Genomic DNA, 23,397 nt, shown 5'->3' with positions numbered 1-23,397 from the left:
TAATGGAAAACTGGGAAAAGAACAATAGATTCAATAAAAGAAGCAGAGATACTCCATAACTGAACCGGCCCAAATGTAATAACATAATCGCTAAGAGGGAGTGGGTTGGTCCCACTTTCTCAAGTTACGCGGGATTCCTTCTCATTAGTTGTTTGAATGTAAAAGTAGTATAAATAGAAGGCCGAATTCGAATTTGTAACGTGTAGAATCAGTAGAACGATAGAGAAGATAGAGAGATGGCGAGCATTTGGATGGTTGTGCTTGCTTTTCTGGCAATCATGTTTGGGTGTGAGGGATCAGATTTGAGGTATAAGTTCTACAAGAAGAGCTGCCCATCGGCTGAGGACAAGGTTAAGGAAATGGTGGAGAGGCACGTAGCCAAGGATCGAACCCTAGCGGCTGCTCTCCTACGCATGCATTTCCATGATTGTTTTGTGCGAGTCAGTAATGCATTACTTTTTTTCCGTATTATATCCATGATTTGACTAATTAATTCAGTTTTGAGCAATTCATATAGTACTGATAAGATAGTTTCTGAATTCAAATGTTGAGAAAAAACATACCCAATTGAATTCAAAAGGAAAACAACTAATGCTGCTATATATGACTGCATTGCTGTTTGATTAGGGTTGCGATGGGTCAGTGCTACTGAACTCCACAGCAAACAACACAGCAGAGAAATCCGCCATTCCAAATCTGAGCCTGCGTGGATTTGACGTAATTGACGATGTGAAAGCAGAAATAGAGAAGATGTGTCCAGGACTCGTTTCCTGTGCTGACATTCTTGCCCTGGCTGCCCGAGATGCTGTCGTTGCTGGGGTAAACTAATATAGGAATATGCATAAAATACCCAATTTCATTTAATGCGCTTTTCAGATAATCTTGCAGTTTCTAATAGCTTTCATCCAACTCTCTGTTTCTCTACTCTATAATGTCGAGTGCTAAGGAATGTAGATCGAATTTCATTTAATGAATTTTTTGAGATAATCTGTCAGTTACCTGCGGTTTTCTAATGCCTTTCATCCAGCTCTCTGTTTGTCTCTAGTCTATAATGTCTAGTGCTAAGGAATGTAGGTCAAATTTAGAATTGATTATTCAAACGCTACACGCACTGTTTTTCTTGGACCAATATATATTTAATCAAAGAATCTCGTTTTACCAATATGCTTGAATCTCAACAATAACAAATGGTTCTCAAAGGAATTTTTCTATTAAAATATCCATTTCATCGTTAGCTATTATGTTTTTTATATATTTTTTACAAGCAAGTTAAATAGTACATTTTAAGTTTTGACTTGTTTAGATTGTTCACATTAACTTTTCTAGTAAGATCCCTTTATACGATTCTAGATGAGCCATTACTCATATATACTAACATGATAACCAGTGTCGATATGAATTTTATTCAAAATCTTGAGTTCTTTTAAGAAACTTATTTGAAGGTCAAAAATTTACAAACAATAAACTTATGTATCTATTATTCACTTGAATTTCCTTGCTGATAGTAATTACTTTTATAAATCGATATCTTGTATAAATATTAAAGTTTAAAGTTATATACAGAGTGGTGGTCCGTTTTGGCGTGTGAGAACGGGTCGTAGGGATGGAGTGGTATCTCAACAAAATGAGGCTTTGAGCAACATTCCCTCACCATTTTTCAACTTCTCACAACTCCAAGCATCTTTTGCAAGCAAAGGACTCAGCGCCAAAGACCTTGTTGTTCTCTCTGGTACACAACAAATAAAAAAAAATTAAATTTATTAAACTATTGCTTGATCCTCAACTAATATTATAATATTATTATCATTGCTATTGTGAATAGGTGGGCATACAATTGGAGTTGGTCATTGCAATTTATTTAGCAATAGACTTTACAACTTTACAGGGAAAGGAGACACGGACCCTTCACTTGACCCCACATATGCCCAATTTTTGAAGAGCAAATGCACTAGTCTGGCAGACACTACAACTACTGTTGAAATGGATCCCAATAGCTCCCTCACCTTCGATAGTCATTATTTTTCTAATCTTCAAGCAAAGAAAGGCCTCTTCCAGTCTGATGTTGCCCTACTCACAAATTCTATTGCCAAAAAGCAAGTTGAGAAGCAGATGAAGGGTAATAGCTTCTTTGAAAACTTCAAGAATTCCATGCAACAGATGTCAGAAATCCAAGTTCTCACTGGAACAACAGGACAAATTAGACGTCAATGTGCATTCATCAACTAAGCTCATATTCAAGTGTAATAGATTCTATATTATTATTTTTTGGGGGGCATGGTAGCTCCATTGCAGGAAAATAAAATAGCCATCAACCAATAAAACTAAGAAAATTTAGACTAGGCTAATCGATGTAATGCTAAGTTGGGTGGATTGGTAGTTACAAGTGTGACTAGATTTGAATTTTATTTTTAATAAAATGTAATGAAGTTTTTCATTATTTATCTTGTGTATTTCACAAGGAAAGTAAATAATCTTTTTAAATAAGCTAGTGTAGTGCAATCACTTATGTAATTCTAGTTATTAAGAATTTTTAATTTCTTAATTTGGTTAAATAAATGTTTTTTATATAAATAAATTAAAAAATTAATATTCTTTTTTTTCAAATGCCATAAATTAATTTGTCAATTTATCTAAGTTTAATGTGATTCAAAACTTGATATGCCCTATTTTATCCCCATATGCAGTTAATAAATAAAAATAATGTGGGGTCATTTTTCATCTTAAAAAATATGTGGTATCATTGCTCATCTTAAAATCATTATTGTTTCTTTAACATCCTATCCTAGTTATGGTTCAAGTGTGTCATGCACTTTTCATGTCCTAATGTTCAAACTGTTTTTTTTCGTTTTATTTATTAATTTTCTTCATTAGGGAAGTGACACATTCCAATTAAGATGACACTTTTGACCATCTATTATTTATCTTAAGATGTGTGTAATACGTTCTAGAGCATCTAAACTTATGATGTGGGAGATACTTATGATAGATTATATTATGCATGTAAGATCATGATTATAAGGAGTTTTAAAGTAGACTAGAGATTTGACCTACTTGAGAAGCATGTTATGACATACCTTATAAAAACATCTATTTGAAGGAGAAAAATGATAAATAATGAATTAAAATTGGATTTGGATCTTGACAATTTATACAATGGTGTTTTTGGACCTTGTTTAGACCCACAATAATAGATTTTGGTAGTTTCACAAGCCTCCTTTAATCTATGTATTGAAGACATGAAACGAAGGTGTTAAGAAGTTTTCATTATAAGATTGCCATCAAAACTCAAATTTCCAAGACTAATTCATTGTTTCTCAAATGCACTTAATCCAACATCTTAATTTTCTAACTTTAAACTAGTTCATGCATTCATCAACTAAGCTCATATAAAGTGTAATAGATTATATATTAAATTATTTTTTGGGGGGCATAAAAATTCCATTGTAGGAAAATAAAATAGCCATCAATCAATAAAACTATGAAAAATTAGACTAGGCTAATCAATGTAATGCTAAGGTGGGTGGGTTGGTAGTTACAAGCGTGACTAGATTTGAATTTTATTTTAATAAAATCTATTGAATTTTTTCATTATTTATGTTGTGTATTTCAAAAGGAAAGTAAATAATTTATATGGCTAGGAAATGTGGCTCCACACCGACAGTAGGAGTTTCCTACAAGAGTGAAATGAGATCAACATATATAAATCAATATATAGTTTATTCATGAATAACTTAAATGAAATATATGTAAACATGTATGTGCAAAATATAATACCATGTAACTCTCTAGGCCAAATGAAATGGTTGATATTGTGCCTTGATGCACCTATGTCAAATCATCCTCAGACATCAACTATTAAATCCCACATAAATATACATGTTAGTACACTAATATCTCTTATAAATATTAATTTTTAATATAATTTAATGTAATATGAAATTACAAGTTTTCTTACAATTGTTTCATCTCTGGTACCCGATGACTCTCCAACATATGCTCTCACCCTTGTCATCTCATCTCTTGCATGTAACATGTCATGGACCTCATACTCAGTTGTGTCAATGGGAGGCTTAGTAGGATTTCCAAGTGGGACCAAACATGTGTTCTTGTAGATACTACTAGTATGTGGCACACAAATATGTGGAGATGATGAGGGAACACCACCATCAATTGATACACCTAACCTAACAAGGTCAACTGACTGAGCACTAGGTGATCAAATTGTGCATCGAAGAGTGTATGGTTGTGATACTCTCTACAGCTCCATCACCAACAATGTGTGGATGTTGTATAGGAGGTGGGGGAGGAATAGGAGGAGGTAGAACATATGGACATCAAAAAAAATTCCTGTTCTAAGATTCTTTAAAAGTGTGACTAATTCGAATTTTAAAATTAGCAAATCCTTAACTTGGTCATATGATAAGCCATTAGCATATTGTTGCCTCATGGAATCTCATCACTATAGAAATGCACCATGTTGAGATGTGAGGGTTTTTACATTAGAAATAATGGCATCTAAGGCATTTATCATTGGGGACAAATAAGGGTACCTATGGTAAATTTGAGAAATATCTCTCAATTCAGTCAAATTATCATTAATAAGGTCCTAAATTGAAGGAGGATGTTGTTGGGGAGGGTTTCGTGGTGCAAGAGGATTTTGTGGGATAGGGTTCATATTGTCATCCATTGGTAAACCTAATTCAAGTAGAAAATTGAAAAAAAAAAATAAAAAAAATTCAACTACATACTAGAATTTATATTAAAAACCCAATTGAAAAAAAAAATACCAAAAAAAATGAAGCAAACAAAACAAAATGTTTGGAAGGTATGATTTCAACATAGCTTTGTTGAATTTGGCAAAGAAAATGTTATTTTTGGAATGGATATCAGATAGCAAAGGATATCCAATTCATTCTCCTTGCTCCTTTTCCTTTTTCATTATTGAAATTAGTAAAAATGAGGTTCATAGGTTTATTTTTTTTATAGTTGTCTTAGGTAATAGATATCCATTTGGTACCTAGCACTTTTTTTGCTTTAAATTCTACTATTCTTATTATATGTCAATATAACATATTGCCATAATATTATAATATATATTATGATATGATATATAATATATTTAATATATATTATAATACATGCCATATTATATATATCATATATCATAATATATAATATACATTATATATTATGGTATATTATAGAATATATTTAAATATATATTTCATTATAATATATAATATATTATATTATATTATATGATATAGATTAGATTATATATCATAATACATATTATAATATATAATATATTATATATTATTAATATTATATTTTTTATTTTTTTAAAATGGTGTACAAAGCAGATATCCATTTAGGCTTGGGTTTTACCATGGCAACATGAAATTTTCCCCAACCCAAGTAAAAATTCAAAGTGAATTTTCAATTTTTTGGGCAAAGGAAAAATGCATTCTTTTTCAGGCCACTTTTTGGACCCTTTTGATCTTGCACATACCCAAAACATATATATTATATCCAAAATCATAGTTCATGAATATCAAGAACTAGAGGCATTCTTCTGGTGAAGACATTTAAATACTCTTTCTTTAATATAAGTATTGTTTCCCACATATTGAAACTTTCACTACATCAGCCTTCAACAAACACCTCATACATACTTAACATCGCCTCTAGACAAAATAGCAATATTTCAACACTCACTTTCAGACCATCTACACCATCTTCACTACACACACTAACATCAAAGACAACACCAGACAAGTTGACATCAATGATAACATAAGCAATGCAACTCAAGTTTAAAATAGAGTTGTCTAGTAATTATGATTTTGTTATGGTAGATGAAGCCATTCATCTCAGTAGAATCGTCCTTTTTGACTCCTAAAACATCTCCTTGGCAAAGATTAGTCAGCACAATTTATGTTTTTGGTGTACCACAAACTAAACATGTTATTAATATTTGAGGTATTTGAAACTCATAGATCTCAACCTCATGGTTACATCTTAAAGTTTGTAAATTAACTTACTCAAAACAATAACATTAATCTAAATTGACAAAAGAATAAATCAATGGAAATGCACAAAAAAATTCCCACATACAACAATTTAAAGATGCTACCACTTTCAAATTAGTATGTGTTGGTTAATAGATTTGCCTTTAACACATTCCAATTCTTTGACTTCTGCATGCCCATAACAAAATACAAAAACACACCAATAGTTGGATAACTGCTTAAACAATTAACCTCTGTATACGGGAACAATTGCCCAAGAATGATTTTCAATAAGATTAAATTACAATAATTCTCATGCACACTTTTTACCAGAAAGCACTAAAGGCACTTAAGAATTCATATGTCAACACAAAATGAACACTGTAGTATTTTAAAGTACATATATCTTCTTACAGCTCACAAACTTTCATTCTTCAGATCGGCAAGATAGACAAGTTCAAAAGTTTTCTTTTCACACATTCACATACACTGCATAAGAAAGATAAAAAATCCTCACAGAGATTCACATATCAATTCATAAACACAGAGATTTATGAGACAGAAAATGCTGCAACTTCATTCACAGACAAAATTGCCTTTCTTTTCCAGAGTACATAGTATTGCAAGAAAAGAAGATAAAGCTTTCTGTTCTATCTTAACCAAAAAATTCTCGGACCTTTGACAAGGATTTTAATCAAGTATATATAGCCTCCATGCTATGATAGTTTACTACATTTGAACCAGAGTAAAAAGATTAACTCTTCACAAGAGTTAAAGAAGTCTATCTTAAAAATTGAAAAACAACAACTAAACAGGAAAAGTGGCATTAGCCGTGAGCAACAATGATGCAATCAAGCTCCTGCAGATGACGTGGCCTCCACCTATTTGTCCTACGATGAAGGGTTGCTTCGAATATTTTGCCATTCCAAGTGAGTTGAGGAGAAGTTGAGAATAAGCTGATAATGTGAAAGACTGATATGTAGAATTCGCTGCTTCCACACTTCTTTCTTTTTTCTCACCTGCACAACCTTACCCTTATGCATCTCAAGATGATCGAAGTAAACCACTAACATGGATTCAATTCTTATAATTTCTGAGAAATCCTCTAATGTCAAGGATTTTGCTTCTTGGATTTGTTGCACTCAATCTTTGAAAGCTTGAATCATATCAGATGAGTCCTCAAGCATCTGCTTATCTTCTTTTAGGATTTGAAGATCTATGCATTTTATGTATTTCTTCATAGTATTAGTTAGTTCATTTAACTCCTTTAAAAGATTAATGGATTCCTCATGTCCTTGTTCAATAATTGAATTTCTCCACTCAATATTCTCTTTGCATACAAAAAGTACATTATCATCAACACCATGAATCAACTTTTCTTCTATGAAATTCATTACCACATACCTCTGTGTATCCCTCATTTGCTTCAATATAGCCACCCACTTGCTTTTCTCTTTTTCCCAAGAAACTATTTATGTTTCCAACTCCTTACCTATAGACTCTGCATTTCCAAACACCTTGACGAGATAGGAAATATAGCTAGTTCCTTGCTGGGCAATTGATTCCAGCCATTCACTAAAGACATTTGCAACCATCCGACTTCTTTGAACCTGATCAAGTAATCTCTCATTCATTTGGGATCTTGGATCAAACGACGAAGGAACTTGAGAAAGAGGTTGAGGGTTAGGATCCTATATAGCATTGATGTATTGGGTCATTTGCATTATGATTTTCTTCATTTTCATCCTTTTCATGTTTCCAAGTTCTGGTGAGAATTCTTTTAGTGGAAGTCTCCAAGTGCTTAGCATCCGCAACTCGAGAGGTCACCCCTAAGTCAATATTTTCAATGACGAAGTCCTTCTTAGTGATATTCTTTGCATCTTTGTCTATTGGGTGTCTAGCCACCTCTGCAATCCAATGTCCTATTTGGTCATGCACATCAATCATCACTTCAGTCTTAAGTCTCTTGGACTTTGATGTTCTTCCTAGATATTTATTGAACATGTCCTCCATGGGGATTGAGATGGGAATTACATTCCTTTTCTTGGTAAGTGAAGTAGTTAACCATTTGGTAATAGTAGATATTTCCCTTGGTGGTGGTGATTACTGGTTAGTAGTGACAATGACCATGGTGTTCACAGAATCCTCAGGTTCTTGCATTTCTTTTCCCTTATCAGCAGCACTTGTAATGAGCTTGTCCTGCATTCGAGCATCCATTGTTCCTTGAGTTTCTTCTTCAGAATCCAAATCTACTACAAGTGAACTTGTAAGGAGTTTCTAATTGCTCTTCCTACTACGAGATCTGGTGACATGAGTAGGGGTGGAACCCAGAGAAGATTCTCCTAAATTTGTAATTTTGGTTTTCTTCATCCTCTTTTTCTCATTACTTGCACTATCAATAGAAATGTCAAAAGGAGAAAGAGATTATCGAGAATTTGCACAAGTTCCACCAACTTTTATACTCTTAGGTGCAGATATGGGTTGTTGTCCAAAACGACAATCTTTCACCCATCTTTCTATCCCTCTAATCACATTGAAGGTTCTTGCCTGAATATTGTCATCCCCTTTCCTATCCCAATCAATCTCTAGAATAGGTTGCCCCTGTATCCTCTCATTAAACACTGGATCAACAACTTCCTCGCCTTCGTCTTCTTGCACATCAGAGACATTCATGGAAAAACCCATTGTCACAATTTGTTGAACCGTGAACCTTGACCACAATCTTCTTATGACTTCAAATTCATCACCATAGTTCTCCCAGTAATCTTCCAGTTTAGGTTCATGAGAAAATACCATCATCAACATTTAAGTTCTCTATAGAAAACCTTCGGCTCCCAAATTTATGTCTAGCAACATATAACTACAAATTGAACTTCTTGAATTCAAGTTCAAGGTTCAAGGCATCTGAAACTTATCTATAGCTATAGTATCCAAGCTCTACTGGAAATACCACCCTAGAATTTCCTCCACTTCTCTTATCAATATAAGCTAGCTGTCGACTAACTTCAATTAAAACATAACTATCCAAAGTATACCTGGGTAACCTAAAAGGTTCACCCTGAAAGCTACCAACTCTAATATATGTGAACTAGGCAAACTGGATAAAGAAACTACCATAAATACTAATAAATTTCATTACTTCTGTCGATAATCTCCTATTTGTATTACCCTTCAACTCATTAACTAATCTTCCCACGTAAATGTCATTCCATCTCATGATGTTTTCTGCATATCTCTACTCTTGTAGGTGAGGATAATATTCATATACCCTTATTCCATCAATCCAGGGTTCAAGGTGTAAGCCATTCCAATCTCGGGTGCAACCAAGCATATAAAATAGGTATGAAGACATATAGAAACCACTCATCCCCACAAATTTGTTTAAACTCATGCAATCTCTCAGTAACAAATTGTCCCTAATCCAGGTAGGCACTTCCATTCAACATGACTTGGATGTAGAAATACATCCAGTCTTCCCAATAGAAGGCATGAGCATTTCTTTTCAATCTATTCAATAGAACAACAATGTCCCATACCGCTGTTATGAAGTGCTCTCTGGTGAGTGGCCATGGTAATCTGGAACCTCCCTTTTGATTTTTCAATAACCAGTTCCTAGCAATTACACTTATGTAAGTGCTCTTCTTCTCATAAAAGAAGGAGTATGAAGTGCCAATGGTCCAATCTTCATACGGTTCCTTATGATGAATTCCCGTAGCTTCCATTATGGTCTCCCTGTCTATCTTCAACAACACCTCACCATTAATGTCCCTAACACACTTGTTCTCTGCATCATACTGGTTCATACATTCTAAAACGAGCTCTGGGCATGGCGTAACGACGGGAAATGCAGCAGCCTCAACCAAACCACTTCTTACAATTTTCTCCATCATAGAATTTTGGGTTGGGTTCTTAACTTGCTCAAGAAAATCAAAGAGGTTTTCCTGTGTTATTGAAGTGTCACCCATCTCTAGAAGCGAGCTAACTAAACAGGAAGTGCTCCCCAATTTTGGCAGAGTTGGACTCTTAGGTATGTACAAATGGACTTCTTTGAATAACATACCATCCTAAATGAAGTAATCCAACCACTTCCTTATAGCTACTATAACCGGTTCTCTACATGCTCTCCAAGGTTCTGCAAAATCCAGGTCATCATCATACAAGGTCTTCAACTCCTTAAATCCTAATACTGTCATGCTCATCTCTGTCAGCAATTTCCTTATTCTACTCAATGCACTAACAAATTTGTTAGATTTTCCACTTCTATGCTTCAACACAAAGGTGTAACTCTGCAAAAATTCTACCCATCTCGTATGTCTCTAATTCCCCTGAATAACATCCCATCATGAATGAAATAATCCAACCATTTGCTCCTATCAACCATCATCGGTTCTCTAAATTCTTTCCAAGGTTCTACAAAATCTAGGTCTTCATCATACAACGTCTTCAAATCTTCAAAACCTAATACTGTCACTCTTATTTCTGACAATAAATTCCTTCTCCTACTCAATGCATCAACAACTTTGTTAGATTTCCCACTTCTATGCTTCAACAAAAAGGTGTAACTCTACAAGAGTTCTACCCATCTCATATGTCTCTAATTCAACTTACTCTGACTGTTCAAATACTGCAAAGCTTGATGATCTGTATACAACACAAACTCCTTAGGAAATAGGTAATGTCTCCACTTTTTCAAGGTTTGAACTATGGCACAAAATTCTTGATCATACACTGAATATCTCTTCCGGGTACCATTCAATTTCTCACTGAAATAAGCTACTGCTCTCCCTTCCTGACTCAAGACTACTCCTATTGTTGTTTCACTTGCATCATAATCCACTTGAAATAATTTGTTGAAATCCAGTAAAGCCAACACAGGCTGCTCAGTCACTCTCTGCTTCAACAGTTCAAAACCTTTGTTTTCTCCGATGGTCCATTTGAATTCCTTCATATCTCCTTTCATTGTCCCAGTCATAGGGTTACAAATTAAACTAAAATTTCTGATGAACTTCTGGTACAAACTAGCCAATCCATGAAATGATCTTACCTCTCCAATGCTTTTTGGTGTAGGCCATTCAACAATTGCTTTTATTTTCTCAGGGTCCATCTTCAAACCATCCTCAGATATCACAAATCCCAAATAGACTAATTCTTCCTTCATGAAAGTACACTTCTTAAGATTTATCAGCAACTTTTCTTCTCTCAACCTCTACAAAAGTTGTCTCAAATGCAAAAAATGCTCCTCATTTGTCTTACTGAAAATCAGAATGTCTTCCAAATATACAATAACAAACTTACCCAAGAATTTCTTCAAAACCTCATTCATCAACCTCATGAAAGTACTCGGTGCATTAGTTAACCCAAAAGGCATCACCATCCATTCATGCAATCCTTCATTTGTCTTGAATGTTGTCTTACACTCATCTCCTTCTCTAATCCTGATCTAATGATATCCACTCTTCAAGTCTATCTTTGTAAAGTATTTGGCTCCATTCAAACAGTCCATTATGTCATCCATCCTAGGCAAAGGAAATTGGTATTTCACTATGATCTTGTTTATTGCTTTGGAATCGGTACACATCCTCCATTCTCCATTCTTCTTAGGTGCTAATATTGTTGGTACTGCACAAAGACTCAGACTTTCTCTAATCAAACCTTTCTTCAACAACTCCTGCACTTGTCTACTCAACTTTTCATTCTAGATGTCGGTGTCATCCGATGTGCAACTTTGTTAGGTAAACTAGCTTCGGGAATTAGGTGCATGCAATGACTGCTACTTCTCATAGGTGGTAATCCATCAGGAACATTATCTAAAATGATGTCTTCATACTCTGTCAGCAACCCTTTTATCTCTTTTGGTTGTTCTTCTTCATGCTTTGGGTTCTTAGTCTTCTTAGGAAATAAGGAAAAACACACATTCTCATGTCTCATTCCATCCAGGAATTTCCTTCCATCCACCAAATAGATTCTAGCATTCGTACAAACATTAGTCTTCAAAGTATCCTCCAAGGGCAACAAGGTTTGCTTCATCCCATTGGCCACAATAGTGTATGTATTCCTCCTCCCATCGTGTATTGTCTGCCTATCAAACTACTAAGGTCTACCCAACAAAAGGTGACAAATATCCATAGGCATAATATCACACAAGACTTCATCATGATAATTCTCAATTTTCAATTTCACCAAACATTGCTCACTTACTAACAGCTTATGATCATCCCAAATCCATGCTATCTGATAAGGCTTAGGGTGTTTCAATCTTTTCAAATTCAACTTATTCACCATCTCTTCTGAAACAAGATTATCTAAACTACCACTATCAATGACAACTTTACAACACTTACTGGATACCTTACATCTAGTCTTGAATAAATTCTTCCTCTATAAGGGCTCTTCATCCCCTTCGGTATGACACAAAGCTCTCCTCATCATCAAGATTTCTCCATCTTCCAGTTTATTAGCTAGTTCGGCGGGGCTTTCTTTCACCACTGATGTTCTTTAGATATTCTCTGTCTTATTACACTCGAAAGCATGATGTCCTTCTCCTCCATACTTATATAAATTTCCTCTAAACACTCTTTTGTCTTGTCTTCTGTCATCTTTTCCAAAATTCTCATTCTAGTAGCCATTTGGTTCTCTCCTTCAGTAGATATTTTAATCATCTTTTTGGTATGAATTACATTATTTGCTTACTTTCTTGTCCTTGTTCTAATCCATATAGGTTTCTCTACCTTCGGTATATCCTCTTCCTCCTTGAAATCTTCCTCCGGAAAACCTTCCACCTCTACCTCTCTGCTTCTGCTTATGTCTTTTGTTCAACTTCTCTTCTGCTTTCAGGGCATACTTGTAAGCTTCTTCAACACTCTACAATTTCATAAAACTGAGTTCATCTTATATAGACATCTGAAATCCATTCAAATATCTTGAAACTTATCCAAATTCATCATCAACATGTCCCAATTTGATATTCAACTTGTAAAATGCTTCGGTATACTCCTTCACACTAGATTCCTTCTATCTCCAATTCTGCAACTTTCAGAATAGATTTGATAATCAGCTGGCATAAATTTTGATTTCAACTTGGCAACCATCTGATCCAATGTTTTGAAATTAAATTTACCTCTTCTTTGTCTATCAACCTACAAATGCTCCCACTAAAGAGATGCATGACCCTTCAACCGGGTACATGCATATTTCACCTTTCTTTCTTCTGTAGTGTTCTCAAAATTAAAATATTTCTCCATCTTTGAGATCTAATCCATCAATTCATCTGAATCCAACTTTCCATCATATTCCGGTGGGGTAAAATGGGGTTTAGTATTCGCCCTACTCAAAACCCTCAAAAACTTCTCTTCATCTGGATCAATCATCGGTCAGTTTACTTGTTCTGTCGGGGCTTCTTCAACTTCATATTCACTCACATCTTTAATATGTCGGCCTCTTCTCTGGGTTGTCTCAACGACTACCAATTGGCCTCCAATTCCTTGCAACATTTCCATCACATGAGGGTTTGCATTCCCACGCGCTCCACCATTCGTATTTCCTCTTTGCGCCATCTTCACACTAGTCCTTTGCAGCTGCAGGTCAGATCCCAGTCCGCCACCCTATAACAAAATTTCTCAGAACAACACAACCTCCATAATGAAAACTCGGTTTGATACCTTTTGGTGTTGTCACCGGTTATGAGGGACCTTAAAGAGATCAATCCTAGTCGATCACAAAGATTAAACACAATGGAAACATAAGGATATGATGGAGGTAATGCAGAAATGAATGATTTATATCATGAAAACTGATTACAGTCAATCGGTAACAACCAGGTTACAGAAACTGACTCATTGGCCTACTAAAACATGCTTGATTACATAATAGGTCACAACCGGGACCTCAAATATTAGGATCTATCTTCTAAGCTCTATATCTTAGTTGATCTCTTCTTATCTTCCATTCTAATGCTCAGTTACAATGATTTATATGAACCAACGGGATCCGATAGGCCGAAAAGGGATCAAATGCCAAAGAATAAGACCTAACATGTAAAAGGAACAAGGTCGGCCTCTGCCAAAGAAATTCCTCTGTAAAATACAAAGGATAAAGTGTAGATCAAAGGAAAGGTCGGCCACATGCCAAGAAAGATTGGAATCAAGGCTCGGGGCTCCACAAGATACAAATGGATTGCGGTAGATCCTGGTCGATTACAACCAAGCAACCGGTACCAGAAAACTGTCTCGAAAACCAGTAGCGATAACTTGCTACAAAATGATCCAAATGCTCTGTTGTTTAGGAATAAAGTAGATGATCAACTCCTCAAGAAAAATCCAACTCCTCGAGATCTAGTGAGCCAATGCCAGAAAATGCATAATGAAATGCTGAAACTGTGAAAACATAAAGCAAAACATAAAGGAAATATTTTTGGTTGATGCAAGATTGTCATGAACTGGGGACGCTCCTGCATCAAAAATCAAAGTTCAAATTAAGAGGAATTTAAATATGATGTATTTAACAGATGAAAAAGTGTGTCAATTGAAATATAATTTGAAAAACATGTATTCTACAATGATAGGAGAACTAATTTAGTATCACATTTAAATATTAAGAAATGTGGCTAGTATCATCTAAATGAAAACTAGAAATGGATACGCTCATCAAGTATGAATTAATATTTTATTTTCAATAATTTATCTAGAAGATATCAATTTAATAACTAAATGAACAAGCCCATGTTTTCATCTTGGTCCATCTACTAACATTAACTTTATATTCTAAAGCTTACAACCAATGTGAATATGGATAAGTTTGACGGCAAGGGTTCACTTGGATAAATCAAATGGAGATTATTTATTTTCATCAAATCTCAAGTGGATAAAATATTAAAATATTTTCTTTATATTTTATTTACTATTAATGACTATGTGTTCAATGAAAGAAAATGAATTAATCTTACTTCATTAACATTAGATAATTTCACAATAATATGGTATTAGATAATTAATTTGGCTAGGGGAGAGGGATCAGTAGTCATGAGGGCTAACTTCGTCAACATGTAGTCATCACATGGAATACATAAGACCTCCATTTCTTTTATAAATGTAAAATCAACACTTAAATATCTACAACTAAGGTTTGAAGGCGTGAATCATCACACAACTCGTCAAAATAACATGTCTAGTGCAAAGTGTCCAAAAAATGACTTTTTAAGGATTCCACCAAAACTTAATCTAAAAATCCCTAGCAGTTGAATTAAAAATAATCATTTGCAATTATTATAATATCATATTTTTATGTAAAATATAACTTATATGCAACTTAAATGGACGAAATACCTATTAGTAATCATAAATGTGTGATCTCTAACTTTTATATCCGACACCAAAGGACCAATAGTTGAACACAATCAAATATTTGTTGTTATAAAAACAAAATATTATTAAATATAAAATACAACTTACATATTGAACACAAAGGGACCAATTGTTTGATAACTCAATGATGAACGAATAGTACCAAACCGGTACTGAGAGGGGGGGTGAATCAGTACAGACAAAATATAGTCCAAAACTGGTTTGACAGCAAATACTCCAAATGACTGGCAAGCAGTGACACTGGTTGAAACAGAGTGCAACCAGTAAGACCCGGAACAACTAAAACAATCATAAACCGGTTACTCACTTAGCTTTCCTCTTAGCTCACTACTATAGTAACATTACACCCTCATGCATGAACAGGTAAACTATCATTAGATCTTCACAATAGTTAGTTCAATATGTTTTATAGATAGGCATAAAACACAAAACCATCATATGCTTAACAGGTAATAACAAAGCATCACAAGATAAAAGCATCACACATGACACACATATTTTTCACATGGAAACCCAACTGGGAAAAACCACGGTGGGAATGAATACCCACAAGCTGCTTTTTGAACTCTTTAGAAGTCTGCTATGTTAGGAGGCTTGTTCGGTTAAAGACATTACAATAGGTTCTGCTAGGAACCGATCCTATTAGGGATCACCCGGTTAAGGGTTAAACCCGGTTAGGGTTACCTTGTTAGAGGATTTCAAGAACTCAATAGCTAAAGGATCTCCAGAGCTCTATAGCTTCCCAAAACTCAATAACTTCGAGTTACCCTATTAAAGGATTTGTATCAAGCTGGTTAAGGCTACCCTGTTAAGGGATTTCACAACTATTGAAGTGGTTAAAGATCAACAGGAATTACAATGATCTGGTAACAACACTCAATGCTAATGCAGATCCCTTTTGGCTCCTCTTCACCTTCTGCACATTCACTTGGCAGTTATCTCTTCTCTCTTTTGGTTTGGCAAGAATCACGTATCACTTCCCTTGGATACACACATACAAATTTTGCCAACAACTTTAGAAAGAAACACAACATCGACCTTATAGGAAATAGACAGGTCGATAGCAAAAACCCTAAACCCTAAACCTATTAGGTTAAGAAATTCAAATGGTTCAATCCTGACCATTGAATCATACTGCATTAAATGCAACAATCTTGAATCAATCTCAAGACATTCTCCATCATCCATTGTCCACCGATTTCATGGTGGCTGATAACCCATCATGCGTTATCACTGTTTGACAAACTTTGCACATTCCCAAGGTGGATAGGGATAGTCTTCTTCATGCAAGATCCTTCACGCGTACAGGGCTTACGTGGCAACATGATCTGTTCTCCGTTATACTACTAACTCATCACACAAAGGTCACCAATTGAGTCACACAGGCTTAAGGTACTCCAACCGGAAATCCTAAAGTGGAAACTACCTACCAACCGATAGTCATACAATGCTTCCATGTGTGAGTTCCCATAACTACATGTCGGTTCATTTTGACATGCCGGTTCATTTTGAACAAATATACTGCTTCACTTTGGCATATATACCGGTTCACACATATGCCGATTCTCTCTTCTCACATATCACATATGCCGGTTCACATCATATCACATATTGACATATGCCGATTCACATCATATCACATATTGAAATCAATGACAACATACAATATTATTATGTCCTCATACCGGTTCACATAATGCCAACAATCTCCCCCTTTGGCATTGATGGCAATATACAAAGATATCTCTCCGCTTCACATTTTCTCCCCCATTTTCTGCAGATATATTTTCTGCTTCACTCCTTCTCCCCCTTTGACAATAATGCCAAAGTGGAGGCACAAGTATCCTTGTTCCATTATGCTACTCCCCCTGAGGAGTAGCATCCTTCAACACATCAATCAACAAAAATTTGACTATGCAATACCTAACTGATGTGGAACAAATACTTTTAGTTCACCTCCTGAAGGGGCAGTACCCCCAATTCACCTCTTAAATGCACAAATGTAGTCTTTGGGAGAGGCTTGGTGAATATGTCTGCTAACTGCTCCTTACTGGAAATATGTTCCAGTGCAATCTCTTTATTCTGAACCTTTTCCCTCAAGAAATGATACTTAAGCTCAAAATGCTTGGTTCTAGAATGTAAAACCAGATTCTTTGAAATATTGATAGCACTTGTGTTATCACAGAATATACTTACTGGTTTAGATACAGAGATTTTGAAGCCATTTAAGACATGCTTCATCCAGATTGTCTGAGTGCAGTTCATGAAAGCTGCAACATACTCCACTTCCGCTGTAGACTGAGAGATACAACTCTATTTTTTACTCATCCATGAGACCAGTCTACCACCGAGAAAGAATGCACCATCGGTTTTGCTTTTCCAGTCATCCACATTACCTGTCCAATCAGCATCTATGAATACTTTCAGAATGAAATCATTGTTGTATGGATACCACAATCCATAGTCAACTGTTCCCTTCAGATACCTAAGAATCCGCTTGACTACAACCAAGTGGGATTCTCTTGGACTTTTCTGGAACCTTGCAGTAATGCCAACTGCATGTGCAATATCCGGTCTGCTATGCACTACATAATGCAACTTACCAATCATTGATCGGTATTCCTTCTCATCAACCAGTACGGAATCATCCTCTTTTGACAATTTGCAACCGGTCACCATCGGTGTACCAACCGGTTTGCTATCTTCCATGCCAAAGGTCTTCAACACCTCTTTGACATATTTGGACTGAGTGATAAAGATTCCATCTTTCATCTGCTGGATCTGTAGTCCAATGAAGAACTTAATCTCCCCTATGAGTGACATCTCAAACTCTTTCTTCATCTCATCAGCAAACTCATGACTCATCTTGTCATCTCCACCAAAGATAATGTCATCAACAAAAACCTCACAGATCAGGATTTGATCTCCTTCAGACTTCAAGTAGATATTGCTATCTTCACTTGTTCTCTCAAATCCAATCTTCACAAGATGGGAATGTAGGTGCTCATACCATGCCCTAGGTGCTTGCTTTAGACCATATAAGGCTTTATGTAGCCTACATACCATGTCACTGTCTTCAGATAGGGCAAACCCATCTAGTTTCTCAATATACACCTCCTCTTCAAGTACACCATTTAGGAATGCAGATTTTACATCCATTTGATATACTTTGAACTCTTTAAAAGCTGCATATGCAAGAAGTATACGAACTCCTTCCAATTTGGCTACAAGAGAAAAGGTTTCTCCATAGTCTTCTCCTTCTTCTTGAGCATATCCTTTGCACACCAATCTAGCTTTATTCCTAATCACTGTACCATCCGCATTCAGCTTGTTTTTGAACACCCATTTGGTGCCAATGACATTTTTATGCTCTGGTTTGGGTACCAAGGACCATGTACCATTTTTCTCTATCTAGTCAAGTTCCTCTTCCATTGCCTTGATCCAGTCTTCATCTTTATGAGCATCTTTGAATGATTTAGGCTCAAATTCAGATCATACATGAGTTTTCTCTGATCTTTCTTCTTGTAAGGATTCCTGCATCCTTATCTGCTATGATCTACTTAGGATCATGATTCAGCTTGACATACCGAGGAATGGTCTTGATTGGTTCTTCTTGCTTTTCCTCTTCATCCTCATCTTCATCAGTGTCAGCATTCATCGGTTCAGGAACACTGTTACTGGTACTTGGTTGACTGACAACTGGTTCCCAGAAGGTTGCAACCGGTTCATTTATAGTTTTCTCACTACCGGTTTCCTCAGTTTTCTCAGAGGATTCATCAACTCTTACATTGATACTTTCCATAATTCTCTGAGTCCTATTGTTGTAACACTTGAGAGCTTTACTCTTGGTGGAATATCCTAGGAATATTCCCTCATCGCATTTAGCTTCAAATTTGCCTTGATGTTCACTCCTCTTGATGTAATATTTGCTACCAAATACCCTAAGTAGCTAACCACAGGTGTCTTACCGGTCCAATACTCATAAGGAGTTTTGTCCTTACCTTTCTTGATGAGTACCCGATTCATTGTGTAGACTGCAGTGCTCACCGCTTCTCTCCAAAAGGTGTGGGCTACCTTTCCTTGAATCAACATGGTTCTAGCTGCTTCAACCACAGTCCGGTTATTCCTCTCTGCTAGGCCATTCTACTATGGAGTCCAGGGGGCAGACAGTTGCCTCTTGATGCCAAATTCTTCACAATACTTGTTGAATTCACCAGAAGTGAATTCCCCTTCTTGATCAGTTCTGAGACACTTGATCCTTTTACCGCTTTCCTTCTCCACTAATGCTCTGAAAACTTTGAACTTCACAAAGGCTTTAGACTTGTCTTTCAAGAATGTGACCCACATCATTCTTGAGCAGTCATCAGTGAGAATCATGAAGTACCTATCACCCTGCACACTTCTAGTTTTCATAGGACCACACAAATCAGTATGCACAAGATCAAGCAAGTTGTCAGCAGTGAAAGATTTACCTTTAAAGGTTGAGGAAGACATTTTCCCCAATTGACACTCTCTGCACAAGGTATTATCCGGTTTGCTTAGCACCGACAACCCTCTAACTACCTTGATCTTACTAGCCTTCACAATGTTATCAAAGTTTACATGGCAGAGTCTCCTATGCCATATCCACCTATCATCAAACTTAGTCATAAGATGTATGTACTTATATTTGCATTCAAATGAAATAGGTTACCTTTGGTCTGCATGTCGGTGGCCACCAATTCACCATCTTTTCCTTTGATTCTGCAAGCTCCATTCTTGAATTCCAGAGTGAGGCCACTATCATTCAACTGGGCAACACTTAGAAGGTTGTGTCTAAGACCATCAACCCAGTACACATTGTCAGCACTGCTCTTTCCATTCAAAGAGATGGACCCTCTGCCTTTGACCATGCATGGTGCATCATTGCCAAAGCGAACCACACCTCCATCATACTCCTCCAAGGATAGAAACTTGCTCCTATCACCAGTCATATGGTGAGAATAGCCATTGTCAATGATCCACTCATTGGAATTATCAAATCGGGAGACAAGAGCCTTCTTGTCTGACATCTTCTTTGACAGCTACAAACACAATATCTTCATTTTCTTCATCCTCTGATTCTACATCTATGACACCTTCATCAATTGCCACAAAACAGTTTCTCCGGTTTCCTCCTTTGAATTTCCTAAACCTTTCTGGTTTGTCCTTGTTATCGCCATTAGGACAATTTATAGCAATATGTCCTATCCGGTTACAAGTAAAGCATTTCAAAGGTAGCTTACCTTTATATTTACCCGTTCCTTTAGGAAGCTTCCTGACAAGGAGAGCTTCAAATGCCATCAGAATCTCCTCATCATCCATTTCTCTGCTCTGTCTAGGTTCACCACTGGTGCTAGCTTCTTTTCCTTTTCTGGATGGTATAGTAGAGGCTTTAAAAGTTGATTCGGTCTTTTGAACACTACCATCAAAACTATTTAGCTCATAGGCTATCAACTTGGCTATGATGGATTTCAAGGATACCTTAGTCTTGTCTATTGATCTCAGCTCCTGAATAGCAACAACCCTTATTGCATAGACCGGCAATAGGGATCTCAGGACTTTTCTTACCACAATGGAATCTTCTATTTTACCACTTGCACTCTTGATTTCTCCAACAATTGTTTTGATTCTTATTCCATACTGTTGGATGGTCTCACCTTCAACCATCTGCATATCTTCAAACTTTCCTCTCAGGCTTTCTTCCTTAGCCTGTTTTACATGTTCATCACCACCATAGATATTTTCAAGAGCATCCCATACCTCTTTGGGATTTACCTTGTCCTGAACATCAATAAACTCAATGTCAGATAGACTACTAATAAGGGCTTCCATGACTTGCCCATTTTCTTGTATCTCTCTCTTTTGGTCATCGATGAGAGCACTGGTAGGGACAACATAGACATTCTAAACATAACTCCAGTGTTGAGAACCCATGCTTCTGATGAATATATTCATCCTACCTTTCCATATACTAAAATTCTCCCTGTTAAACTTTGGACCTTCCCTCTTCATCATTTGACTGGGATCTTTACCTCAAGCAGTTAAGCTTACAACACAGAGGACCTAGAGTGCTCTGATACCAATTGATAACTCAATGATGAATGAATAGTACCAAACCGGTACTGAGAGGGGGGGGGGGTGAAACAGTACAGACAAAATACAGTCCAAAACTGGTTTGACAGCAAATAATCCAAATGACTGGCAAGCAGTGACACTGGTTGAAACAGAGTGCAACCGGTAAGACCCAGAACAACTAAAACAATCATAAACCGGTTACTCACTTAGCTTTCCTCTTAGCTCAATACTATAGTACCATTACACCCTCATGCATGAACAGGTAAACTATCATTAGATCTTCACAATAGTTAGTTCAATATGTTTTATAGATAGGCATAAAACATTGAACCATCATATGCTTAACAGGTAATAACAAAGCATCACAAGATAAAAGCATCACACATGACACACATATTTTTCATGTGGAAACCCAACTGGGAAAAACCACGGTGGGAATGAATACCCACAAGCTGCTTTTTGAACTCTTTAGAAGTCCGCTCTGTTAGGAGCCTTGTCTGGTTAAAGACATTACAATAGGTTCTGCTAGGAACCGATCCTGTTAGGGATCACCCGGTTAAGGGTTAAACCTGGTTAGGGTTACCTTGTTAGAGGATTTCAAGAACTCAATAGCTAAAGGATCTCCAGAGCTCTATAGCTTCCTAGAACTCAATAACTTCGAGTTACCCTATTAAAGGATTTGTATCAAGCTGGTTAAGGCTACCCTATTAAGGGATTTCACAACTGTTGAAGTGGTTAAAGATCAACAGGAATTACAATGATCTGGTAACAACACTCAATGCTAATGCAGATTTGTTTTGGCTCCTCTTCACCTTCTGCACATTCACTTGGCAGGTATCTCTTCTCTCTTTTGGTCTAGAAAGAATAATGTATCACTTCCCTTGGATACACACATACAACTTTTGCCAACAACTTTAGAAAGAAACACAACATCGACCTTATAGGAAATAGATAGGTCGGTAGCAAAAACCCTAAACCCTAAACCTGTTAGGTTAAGCAATTCAAACAGTTCAATCTTGATCGTTGAATCATACTGCATTAAATGCAACAATCTTGAATCGATCTCAAGACATTCTCCATCGTCCATTATCCACCGATTTCATGGCGGTTGATAACCCATCACGCGTTATTGCCGTTTGACAAACTTCGCACATTCCCAAGGTGGATAGGGATAGTCTTCTTCATGCAAGATCCTTCACGTGCACAAGGCTTATGTGGCAACACGATCTGTTGTCTGTTATATTGCCAACTCATCACACAAAGATCACCGATTGAGTCACATAGGCTTAAGGTGCTCCAACTGGAAATCCTGAAGTGGAAACTACCTACCAACCGGTAGTCATACAATGCTTCCATGTGTCGGTTCCCATAACTACATGTTGGTTCACCTTGACATGCCGGTTCATTTTGAACAAATATACCACTTCACTTTGGCATATATACTGGTTCACACATATGCCAATTCTCTCTTCTCACATATCACATATGCCAGTTCACATCATATCACATATTGACATATGCCGGTTCACATCATATCACATATTGACATCAATGACACCATACAATATCATTATGTCCTCATACCGGTTCACATAATGCCAACATTGTTGAATACCAAAATCTTTGGACAATCCGTCACATTTCATAGAAAAAAATAAGGTATTTATTGTGTTCACCTTTTATATTTATGATAAGACAAATTATTAATACAAAATACTCCAATGCATATACATTGCTACCCCAATAGTTGTACATATAAGAATAATATTTTTTCACTCTTATAACAATACTTGTTTAGGTGAGAATCTTATTGTATATATTAGACACTTATAGTGGATAGTTATAATATTTTATTTGGAACAAAAATGATTTGTTTCACAAATTAATGAATATACTTATGCTTTTTTTATACAACTTTTATAGGTTCTCTT

At 36.1% G+C, this 23,397-nt stretch overlaps 1 protein-coding gene across 1 annotated transcript; it reads left to right on the top strand.

Moving 5' to 3' along the window:
* Nucleotides 1-236: 236 nt before the first annotated feature.
* LOC131044669 (peroxidase 3-like) lies at nt 237-2,226 on the top strand. The gene is made up of 4 exons (XM_057978040.2): nt 237-440; nt 628-819; nt 1,564-1,729; nt 1,823-2,226. The coding sequence occupies exons 1-4, from the start codon at nt 237-239 to the stop codon at nt 2,224-2,226; spliced, it is 966 nt and encodes a 321-aa protein (XP_057834023.2).
* The last annotated feature ends 21,171 nt before the right edge of the window (nt 2,227-23,397 follow it).

This window comes from Cryptomeria japonica, chromosome 2 (assembly GCF_030272615.1).
Source record: "Cryptomeria japonica chromosome 2, Sugi_1.0, whole genome shotgun sequence".
NCBI lineage: Eukaryota > Viridiplantae > Streptophyta > Pinopsida > Cupressales > Cupressaceae > Cryptomeria > Cryptomeria japonica.
This window is presented reverse-complemented; position numbering and strand designations above follow the sequence as displayed.